This window comes from Lipophrys pholis (assembly GCF_963383615.2).
Source record: "Lipophrys pholis genome assembly, chromosome: 3".
In the NCBI taxonomy this organism is placed as follows: Eukaryota; Metazoa; Chordata; class Actinopteri; order Blenniiformes; family Blenniidae; genus Lipophrys; species Lipophrys pholis.
The window spans coordinates 25,018,532-25,029,951 of NC_137627.1; the positions used below are offsets into that span (position 1 = coordinate 25,018,532).

The window sequence follows — 11,420 nt, forward strand, 5'->3', positions numbered from 1 at the left end:
TAAAAATGGTGTTGCTGTAAAACTGTTGCTCTCGGTTATAATGCAGCAAAAAAAAAAAAAGGGTTTTAACAGACATGAAATAAAGATCCTCTGATTTGAGCTCCAAATCGGCAACTTGTGACTTAATTCTTTATTAATGCAGTTTAATTTTGATGACATTTCCCATGTTTAGGGTCTTCTTTAACCTGTCCTGACTTCCTGTGCAGGATTCAGATGTCCAAGGTGAAGAGCAGAGGGAAAATAAAGAAATCTGCTACGTACTGTTAAATTAAAGAAAGAACAAATAAACATGGAACACTTGGGGGTCAGTCGTGAAACTTTATTCAACGTTAAGATTCCATAATCTTTCTCTGCCTGGTAGAAAATTTAGTTCAACTGAAACACAGATAATGATAAGAGTTGACTTTGATTTTATCCTTATATGTCAGCTCAGTGCTGGTATGGACACGACACGACACAAACAAACAAAATTGCACATCCGAGTCCTAAACAGGAAAGAGATGAAGAGATGAGGTTTCCTTCGTTGCCTCACGAGTACATCGTCAGCTGAAGCCACTGCGGGACACAAAAGTTTCACATCAAATCACTTGCATTGAAACGTTTCAGCTCTTTTCTGAGGCCCCGTTTACACGACAACATTGAGTGAAAACGCATTGTTTTGTGCGGTTTTGTTTTCAGAAAAGGTTTATGTTTACTCAACAATGGTGGCTGTTTACATGGCAACGGCAGAAACACTGAAAAAGATGTCGTTAAACATGCTGGCTACCCAAAAAAGTACAGTTTTCTCCCGTTACCATGGAGACTGAGTTGCATAGTTTTCAAAAATGTCCACCTTGCGAGCCATTTTCAGAAATGTGTGTCTTCAATGCCTCTGACTGTCATTGTCGTGGAAACAAACACCCAGAATGCAACAAATGTTTTGCAGCAGCAGTGTTCACAAAAGTAAATTTTTTCCCGTTTCCATGGAAACAGAATCAAAGCCTTCTCAAACAGTTGTATTTCAGTGACTCAGAGCATCGTCGTCGTCGTGGAAACGGACGCCGAAAATACTTTGAAAGTTTTGAGGTTTCACTTGAAAACGTTAACGGGGCCTTAATGAATCCTATTAAACTGAAAATGTGACTTTACTGGAGTAACGGGACGTACGTAGGTCTGCGGGTGAGAGAAATCATCAACTGTCGCTTAAAGCCAAACTTAAAATTCTTTCAGTGGATTAAAGTCTGCGAATAAAGACAAAAAGTGTTTTACCTCCTTGATGTCCAGTTCGATGCTGCCGCTGTTGCTCTTGTCCAGAGTCTTAAAAGCTCCTGGAGACACACACAAACACACTCGGATCAGTAACACACACACACACACACACAGCTGGGTTTCACAGACGGTCGGAGACTCACTGCACATGGCGTCCAGTCGCACCAGGCAGCCAATGTAGTTGTCGAAGTCCATGTCGCCGTGCTCGTCACTGTAGCGGCGGATGATGAGCTTGTACAGCTCGTCGTTGAGAGGGAAACCCGCCTCCTTGAAGGCTGCTTCCAGCTCTCGGGTGCAGATGACCCCCGAGCCGTCTCTGTCGTGCTTCAGATAGACGCCCTGCAGGAGATCAATCACACAGGGGGTCTCTGAGAGGGCTGCAGTACCTCAGCCCGGCCAGCCGGGGCACTGTGATGCACCATCGCAGATACAGTGGAGACCTGAACTCACCTGCCATCTCTTGATGTTGTTCCACAGGTACTTGAACTCGTGGAAGCCCAGTTTACCTGTGCTGTCGCTCTGCAGGGGGCGGAGTCAAGAACTCAACCAATTCGTCACATTAGAAACAGAACAAACACATTTATGATATCTAGGAGCTGACTACAGCGTAGAGAAGCCTCATGTAGAGGAGCTGCATGTAGAGGGGCGGGTGGAGGAGCAGCAAGTAGAGGAACGAGTGAAGGAGCAGCATGTAGAGGAGCTGCATGTAGAGGAACGATTGAAGAAGCAGCATGTAGAGGAGCTGCATGTAGAGGAGCAACATGTAGAGGAATGGGTGGAGGAGCAGCATGTAGAGGAGCTGCATGTAGAGGAACGGTTGGAGGAGGAGCATGTAGAGGAACGAGTGAAGAAGCAGCCTGTAGAGGGGCTGCATGTAGAGAAACAGGTGGATGAGCAGCATGTAGAGAAATCTTATGTAAAGGAGCTGCATGTAGAGGGGCAACATGTAGAGGAGCATGTAGAGAAGCCTCATGTAGAGGAGCTGCATGTGGAGGAGCGGCATGTAGTGAAGTCTTATGTAGAGGAACAACATGTAGAAAACAGCATAGAGAAGCAACATGTCCTCGTGTGCTGGTCCTGCGGACTCTGCTGCAGTGAAGCAGCTGAAACGTTGCCCTGTCAGGAGGAGGATACGTCCATGACGGCCACCATGCTCCTGCAGGACTCGATGCTGAAGCCGTCAGTCTTCAGGCCTCCGTCTGAAACAAACACCAGCAGCTTCAGCGTCATGACGCTCAGAGCTGCTGCAGAGAGCAGAGCGTCCCGGCTCGCTGTCTGACTCACGTTTGGAGATGACCTTGTTGAGGATGTTCATCAGCTCGTTGGGGCTCACCTCCATGTCCTGAGGAGACACACACACAGGAGAGGGGGGGGTTTGATTCCTCCACAGAGGCAGCCCTGCACACACAGCCAGTCACCGCTGACTCATCCACACTGAAGCTGCTTCCTTTTAACTCGTTTCCTACTTTCTGACTCAATGCTGGAAAAAACTTCTTCCAGAATCGTAAACTTTGTCGATCTGGATCGGCACTCACTGCCTCCCAAGTTGAGTCACCAAATAGTTTACATATCGCCTTGAACCACTGAAGTTTTTATTGTTTGTATAAGAAAGAATTGAAGTGAGATGTTAAAAGACAAAGATAAGAGAGACTTGAAAAGGACTTTAATAGCACTTTTACACGCGCGACCGCACGCACTCTTTCTGGTCAAGGTTCAAGTTTTTTTTTATCCTCATTTGAATATTACCACACAAAACTAAACGTGTACTCAGTTACTCGATTAGATTTACTGCCTCCAACAGAGTCATTTTAGAGTAAAACTGGATTTTCCGTCTGGGTAAATCCAGAAAAGCTGGTCAAACCATTTGAGGCTTTTCAAATATGATCGAGACAGAGAGAAGAAACACATTCGAGTTTGAACCCCGCCTCTGTCAGCTGGGTGGAGGAACCTTCACTAAACCCTTGCCCCTTTACCCCCCCCCCCCCCCCCCCCCCCCCCGGAGTGGGTTGGAGTAAACAGAGCCGGTTCTGGTCTGACTGGCGCTCGCACCCTGAAATGAGTCAGAGTAAAGCTCGCCACGCCCTCCAGGACGCCCCGCCAGACAACGGCAGGAATGTACTGAAGAGAGGCGGCTGTGTGCAACACGCCCTGCAGCCCTCTGCACGCTGTGTGTGTGTGTGTGTGTGTGTGTGTGTGTGTGTGTGTGTGTGTGTGTGTGTGTGTGTGTGTGTGTGTGTGTGTGTGTGTGTGTGTGTGTGTGTGTGTGTGTGTGTGTGTGTGTGTGTGTGTCAGAGGATAAACCCATCCACTGTGTGTGTCTGCAGAGGCTCACAGCACAAATGCTCATGTTACAGCTGCTTTTCACTGGGAACAAAACAGCTTTGGATAACCAAGGCAGTACTTTCAATAGAATGTGGTATTTAGTTAATATTATACTAAAAACAAGCAGTATTTGCATTTGTCCAGTCTAGAAATATAGATTTTTCAAGAGCATGAATGGCAAACAGAAATGTAGCGAGAAAAGTGTAAAATTATCAGATTAACAAAGATTTTCAAAGGAAAATAAGTTTTCGGTAACAACCTGACAAGATCATTGCATCAGCTTCACTTCATGCCAGAAATACAATCTCACTTTCCACGTGACAGACTCTGTAAACTTTAAAACATTAACGTTGCGTGATGTGCTTTTATTTTTGGAGCTAAACCTACAGAAAACAGTGGAGTCGGTAGTTATGACTTCATTTGGAGATGAACTGGGAAGTGGTGCTTTTCCAGCTGGTAACTTCCAGGATTGAAAGAAAAACGAGGCAACGGGAGGAATGTGAAGGAGCTGCTGAACCTGCTCGCTGGAACAAAGACCGAAGACAGTGGAGGGTGGAGGAGGAGACGAAGGAGGAGGCAGGTGAGGAGGAGACAAAAGAGGAGACAGGTGAGGAAATAAAGGAGGAGAAAGGTCAGGAGGAGATAGGTGAGGAGGACACAGGTGAGGAGGAGATGGGTGAGGAGATAAAGGAGGAGGCAGGTTAGGAGGAGCTAGAGGAGGAGGCAGGTGAGGAGGATATAGAAGAGGCAGGTGTGGAGGATATAAAGGCGGAGACAGCTGAGGAGGAGATAAAAGAGGAGACAGGTGAGGAGGAGATAAAAGAGGAGACAGCTGAGGAGGAGATAAAAGAGGAGACAGGTGAGGAGGAGATGGGTGAGGAGATAAAGGAGGAGAAACGTGAGGAGGAGACAGAGGAAGAGGCAGGTGAGGAGGATATAGAAGAGGCAGGTGTGGAGGATATAAAGGCGGAGACAGCTGAGGAGGAGATAAAAGAGGAGACAGGTGAGGAGGAGATGGGTGAGGAGATAAAGGAGGAGAAACGTGAGGAGGAGACAGAGGAAGAGGCAGGTGAGGATGATATAGAAGAGGCAGGTGTGGAGGAGATAGAAGAGAAATGACTATATGAGCCGGTGGAGGACTATAAAAAGACACAAACTGCACTCTGGATTATTCTGCATCTCAACTAATCTCTCATCACATCAAAAACTAACTACTTCTAATCCAACAGATTATAGAGTTTAAAGACATTTTGACCACTTGATTTCTTCACAGCTACGATCGTAAGAAATGGTCTGAAATAATCTGACATGAAAGGATATTAAATCTGTTCTGACAATCTAATGTAATCTTAAAAGGGAACATCTGAAAATATCTGAGATGAGATTATCAAAAATAATCAGCATTGTGACTCAGATGAAGCAAGTATGAACTGAGATTGTGTATTGTACAAGTGACCTTGGGTGTCCTGAGAGAATGTATTAGCATTGTAGAACAATAAACCAAGATTATATAATCTGAACTAATCCGAGATTAAATTTCCAAAAATATGAGATGATCCGAGTTTTCACAATCAGACATCATAAATTACTGGATTATCTAAAACACTCAGAGATTAGATCAATTGAAGTAATCCGAGATCAGATTATCTAAAACTATCAGAAGGGATTGATCAGAAATAATCTGCTTTGTGGTGACCCGACCATCTGAAGTGAGATAATGTCATGAAGCTGACACTGCAGCTTGTTTGTTTGCATTTGTGGGATGAGCAGTGGAGTATGTGAGTCGCACCCACGAGGAAACGACCAAAACTGGAGTAATCTGGAGCGAGGAGCGTCAGACGGACCAAACCTGGATTAAAAGGAGATTTTAAACACCGACTCACTTCTCCGGCCAGCTGCTTGAAAACCCTCCGAAACTGCTTCTCCTCATCGTTCTCGTGAGCCTCCTCGAACTGGAGAGGCCTTTGGGCTGGAGGCTACACACACACACACACACACACACACACACACACACACACACACACACACACACACACACACACACACACACACACACACAACAGATCTCCTGTTAGCTCACACACAGTTTCCAGTGTATCCTGTGTGTGTGTGTGTGTGTGTGTGTGTGTGTGTGTGTGTGTGTGTGTGTGTGTGTGTGTGTGTGTGTGTGTGTGTGTGTGTGTGTGTGTGTGTGTGTGTGTGTGTGTGTGTGTGTGTGTGTTTAACAACTGATTCAGAAATACAAAAATATGGCAAACAAACTCAGGCTCTTAAAAACATCAAATAAAAAACATTTTTAAACAAAAATATACTTCAACTGTCATCTTTGACTAAAACACACTGTGTTTATATATATATTTAAAAAAAAAAAAAAAACAGATACTTAGTTTTGGTGAGTTTTAATCTTGTCTGATTAGCCCAGTTTCTACCTTCAGGTGGCGCTGTTCCGTCTTAAGAAAAGACCGAAGCGCAGACTACTGGAGAGAAGAGGAGTTTCACAGCTCTTTGTTTTGTGTTTTTGTTTTCTTTCTCCCCGTCGTTCTTAAAACGTTACATCTGCGTCCACGCGACACCACGAGAACTACTCAAAACGATGTCGTACACATGCCAGGCCGATAGGTGGCGCTGTAACGCTGCCACGGAAATACAACAAAAATGGAGAAAAAAAGACACTGAGCATGAAAAAGAAAGAAGGAAAAATCCACCATGTGACCTTATTAAAGCGACGAGCTTCAGCAGCTCCACCTGGAGCAGGTAGTCTGCCGTGCTGTCGTTAAGCGACGTCGCGGGGTCATAGGTCGAGAAGTGGGGCGATGACATCATCGTGTTCAGCTAACCTCCTCAGTCTGCACGTCAAAGCCGAGGCAGCGTTTTCAAGTTTCTCCACTCAGTTTTTTAAAAGCCAGTTTTCAGGCTCCTGAAACGCCGCGCCGTGTGGATGAGCAGACAAAAACGACGTTGGCATGAAACGGGGATGTCGTGTGGGCGGGGCCTCAATCGAGATAAAGGACCAGTAAATGTACAGATCAAGCTTCAGGTACTAAGAATAAAGTGTCACTTATCAATTAAACCAACACTTCTGACCTGGATACTGAAAAGATCGGCTGTATCGAGACGGTAGCTGGTGAATGAAACGCAGTAAAGCAGTCGGAGGAAGTGATGTCAGTAGAAAAGCCATGAAGACTCTGAACTGTACGGAAAATGTGGCAAAACCCAGGAGAAGATACTAAAGGGAATGTTGGCTGCTTACAGGCGGTGAAGGGATGAACATCGCAGGGTCGATGTTGCTGTGGGGGGAGAGAGAACAGTTAGCATTGTGTGTGTGTGTGTGTGTGTGTGTGTGTGTGTGTGTGTGTGTGTGTGTGTGTGTGTGTGTGTGTGTGTGTGTGTGTGCTCTCACCTTGCGACCTTAATAAGGCCCGTTATGAAAGACCCGATTCCAAAAGGCATTTTGACGTTTGTCTGCAACAGAAATCAGAAGAAAAAGTCAGAAATGTTCTGATGTCGTTTGATGTTTTAACCTCGAGTCACATTTTGTTTAAAGAATAAAAAATCAGTTTTCAAGGTTTAGATTCCATAAAGTGCTTCGTTCTGGTGTTTTGTTTCTTAAAATTTGTAGAACATTTCACGAGAAAACGTGTCGTTTTAGCGTCTTCATTGCAGAGAAGTTTTGCATTTGCGCGAAAACTATGTTCGTTTACACAGAAACGGCAAAAACACTGAAAAATATGTTTGTTTGTTTTTTTTTTTTAAAGGAGTCACATTATGCAGATTTCCAACACTTTCACGTGGCCTCGCTGGTCCAAAAACATTGGATTCAGAGTTTATTCCCCCAAATCCAGCTTTTCCTTGATTTGAATATTGGCTCATAGGAGCTGCATTCAGAATCTGCTGTGTCTGTGTGAGCTGGACTGGCTCCGCCCACACATGCCCATCTTGGGAAGAGGAGGAAGTACTTCCTCTCGTGGTGCCATGTGCCAGAGCAGAGCTGCCTAATTGTGGGAGGAGTCAAAGGGAGGGCCTACCTTGATTGTGATTGGCTAAACCCACAATGATACTATATAGGGTTTGATTTCTGATTGGCTGGTTGGAGCAACACACTTTTAAAACACTGAAACAAGCCAAGGAGAGAGAGGAGAAACTTTCTTTACTTCTGGGGCGTCAGTCCAGGTATGGGGACGATTGTGTTGGAAAAACATTAGAAAGTGAATTTGGCATCATGTGACCCCTTTAAAAGTTGCATTTCTCCCCGTTTCCATGGAAGCATTTTCGAAAAGTTCCACCTTGGCAGCCCTTTGCAAAAGTTGTGTTTTCAGCGTCTGCGAGCACAACGTCGTGGACACAGACGCCCAAAACAGAGTGGAAGGTTTGTGTTTTCACTTGGAAACATCTATACGGGGCCCAATTCTATATTTCAGCAACTTCACAGTGAAGGAAGTCGTGAAGCTCCACTGTGATCATTGACGTCCAAGACTGCAGGCTGAGAAACCTCAGTCAATCGTTCACATACTAAAACTGGATTTTGTGCTTTTTCTTTAAAGAATGAACTGAGCTGCAAAACTATGGAAGTGAATATGGCTCAAAAATCTATTTGAAATGTATTAACAGAAATGCTTTTTCATTTTCAGATTAAACTGCATTTTTTGACTCATAAATAAAAATGAATAATCAATCATACAAACTTCCTTTAAATTTTCTTTGACAATACTGCTTATTCTGTGACTAAATGAAAATTAAAAAGAAAATGATGATTAAGATTTCCTTTTCAAAAGACACTCCAGCAAATAGTGACCAAAATTCATTTTGAATTGTCAAATTTGAAAATCAAAATATATTAGCAGAAATACTTTTTCATGTCAAGGATATAGCTGCATTATCTGACTCATAAATTAAATTAATAATAGTTTATTCAAGCTGCATTTTCATTTCCTTATCCAGGTTTGCACATTTTATGGCAGAACTCAAAAGAAAACCTAAAGAGGGAATTACTTTTTTCCTTTCATGTCCGACCTGCAAAAAAAGGATCAAAAGTCAATTCGACTTCGCATTTCCAAGCGGCGCAGGAGAGTGACGTCAGAGGACTCTCTACTGCTTCTGATTGTGCTGCGCATCTAATACACCAGGGGGCGCTGTGCATATGAGCTTGAGCAAGAGACGAGACATGAGGGGCAGAGCAGCTCTTTAGTTACTGAATGACGAGAATCAGTTTAATAAAAAGACGTGTTCACAGAATTGTTCAATGCTTGTTTGACTTGTTTGGGAGGAGCCCCGACTGTGTACCACCGCACGTTCAGCCACCGCAGTGCGTTTAGTGGCCGTGGTGTGTTCAACAACCACCGTACCTTCAACGGCCGCGGTGCGTTCAACAACCACCGTACCTTCAACGGCCGCGGTACGTTCAACAACCACCGTACCTTCGACGGCCATGGTGTGTTCAACGGCCGCGGTGCGTTCAACGACCACCGTACCTTCAACGGCCGCGGTGTGTTCAATGACGATCGTACCTTCATTGACTGCACAACCTCACAGTCCGTGAGCAGATCACTGAAGCACGGTTCCCTCGCTATGAGAATCTGACAATACGCCTCTGCCACACTGTCTTCTCACTTTCCTGGTTTCACCGTTCAGATGCGAGGCGGTCAGAGGAAGGAGACGGCGACTGACGTCACTCCCCTGCGCCGTTTGGAAATACGAACTCCGATTAAATATTGAGCCTTTTTTGCGCGGTCGGACATGAAAGTGAAAAAGCAATTCCCTCTTTAAGTTTTCTTTTGAGTTCTGTTACCAAGTGTGCAACCTGAATAAGAAGATGAAAATGCAGTTTGGATGATGCATTAATAATTTTATTTATGAGTCAAACTATGCAGCCAGAACCTTGAAATGAAAAAGCATTTCTGCCAATGCATTTTAATTTTCAAATTTGACATTTCAAAATTAATCTTGGTCACTATTTGCTGGGGCATCTTTTAAAAATCAAAACTTAAACGTCATTTTATTTTTTATTTTAGTTAAGGCGCAGAATAAGCAGTCTTGTATAAGAAAATTAAAATGCAGTTTGGATGATTGATCATTAATTTGTATTTATGAGTCAAAAAATGCAGTTTAATCTGAAAATGAAAAAGTATTTCTGTTAAAACATTTCAAATAGATTTTTGAGCCATATTCACTTCTATACAAAACAAAGCTGATTATTTTCACAACCTTTAAACCAGCAGTATCAGAAGTACTCAAACTCTTTTTAAACTCGTTTTGAAAAAACGTTGCAAGGCCACACCCAAGCTTCATCTCTGGGAGGAGGAACAGCCGGTTTCCTCCTTCAGCAGGACACATCAGATCTTAGTACAGCAGAAGATCCCGAGAGACCAAACAAGTTCATCAAAGCATCAAACTGGTGGGAACTCATTTTTAAAATTAATCTGCACAGATTAAAGTGAAATATCAGGATTTTTCTTAAGTTTTCAGTCTTAATATGCTGTGAACTCAAACTAAAGTATTAAGTTTTGATGGATGATGATGACCACAGGCACCAACAGGAATTCAATACTGCCAAGTATGAGGGTGAAGAGTTAAATACTCACATGGATGTAGAATTAGGCAGTGTTTTGTGTACTTTTATACATGAATGTATATATTTTTTTTCTTTTTCAGGTACAAAATATCAGTCATATTCAAGGACATTCAGCAACATTAATATATTTTTACATTAATGGCTCATCCACAACGCGAATGAATTGACTTAAAAAGTAACTTTAACCATTAAAATACTTCAGACTTTCAACCTTTTTCCTCATTGGATCTGGATCGTCGCCAACACGTCTTTTTAATAATCTGTGTGATGGGTTACATGTAACATGAGAGATTAAATTGGACTCAGATAGACTAATTGTTTGTTTGTTTCTATCACACAGGAAGTGATCACACCTCAGATCACAATGTTTGGACTTTTACGCCTAAAGGGGGAAAAAAAACCTTTTTTTTCCGAATTCCGCGACAAGACTCCTCACCAAACTGTTCGTTTAACGTTTTAAATTAAGTGACAAATGTTGATTTGAACTGGTTCTTTCTGGATTATCTCGTCAGGACACAGTGGAGCAGCTCACCGGTTTACTCGGATCGTTTCCTCGATTTAGTGGGAATAAAAACTGATTTAGTTACTGAGGACAAGTTGTGTCAGACAGGATCAGCCGACTGAAGCTCATTTCTCGGGTGAACTCTGTCGCAGCTCGCGGAGGTTTGTTTTTTTCCATCCGAACTGTGGCAGGAAACTTTACGCACAAAAAAAAAAAAAAAAAACGCGTAAACTGAGCGAGAGTGGCGCAGATCCGCACGAAGCCGCAGTCACACCGATTAAAAGTGTGAAGGCGAGTAAAACCGGAGTTTTCCTACTTACGGTTTGTTGTGTTTGGAGCTGGGGCAGCGTCGGGAGAGGTGGCGGCGCAGACGGACGCAGGAGGAGTGCGGCTCGGAGCGGCGCAGCGGCGGAACGCACGGGAGGGGCTCGCCACACAAGCGCACGCATGCGCGCGCCCATGAACGCAGGTCCTAAAGCCCTCTCCGTTTCGTGGTGCGTTCAAAGAACTGGGAACTGGGAAAAGTTAGCAACTGGGAAAGTTGTCGAGTTTTGTTTTGTAGCCGACTCCTCACTTCCTTATTGAGTCAACAGCAGTTATCTTATTTGTACACTGATGTAACATTTCAGAGTATCTATAAGAAATTAGGAGTTCGGATTGGTCCCACCAATGGCTAGGGAAAAAAACCCAACTAAATACTGTTTAACTGGTAACTGGGAAAAGTTACCTCCTGGGTAAAATGTTTATTTTTTAGCTGGGCCCCAACTTTCTTATAAATTC

The 11,420-nt window shown here is 43.7% G+C and overlaps 1 protein-coding gene across 1 annotated transcript; it reads right to left on the reverse strand.

Annotated features, from left to right (window-relative positions):
* Nucleotides 1-304: 304 nt before the first annotated feature.
* On the reverse strand, nt 305-11,198 carry LOC308107823 (calpain small subunit 2-like). The gene is made up of 10 exons (XM_080460368.1): nt 10,961-11,198; nt 6,971-7,032; nt 6,821-6,857; nt 5,454-5,546; nt 2,533-2,590; nt 2,383-2,447; nt 1,699-1,767; nt 1,392-1,587; nt 1,249-1,307; nt 305-555 (listed from the first exon to the last, which is right to left on the reverse strand). The coding sequence occupies exons 1-10, from the start codon at nt 11,099-11,101 to the stop codon at nt 529-531; spliced, it is 807 nt and encodes a 268-aa protein (XP_080316494.1). The 5' UTR covers nt 11,102-11,198; the 3' UTR covers nt 305-528.
* Between the last annotated feature and the right edge of the window lie 222 nt (nt 11,199-11,420).

Excerpts from the sequence above, each read along its gene's own strand:
- LOC308107823 (XM_080460368.1), bottom strand. The coding sequence starts at position 11,101 with ATGGGCGCGCGCATGCGTGCGCTTGTGTGGCGAGCCCCTCCCGTGCGT. Across the intron at positions 2,591-5,453 it reads TCAAGCAGCTGGCCGGAGAA|GACATGGAGGTGAGCCCCAA; the intron begins GTGAGTCGGTGT and ends GTGTCTCCTCAG. Across the intron at positions 2,448-2,532 it reads CAACAAGGTCATCTCCAAAC|ACGGAGGCCTGAAGACTGAC; the intron begins GTGAGTCAGACA and ends TGTTTGTTTCAG.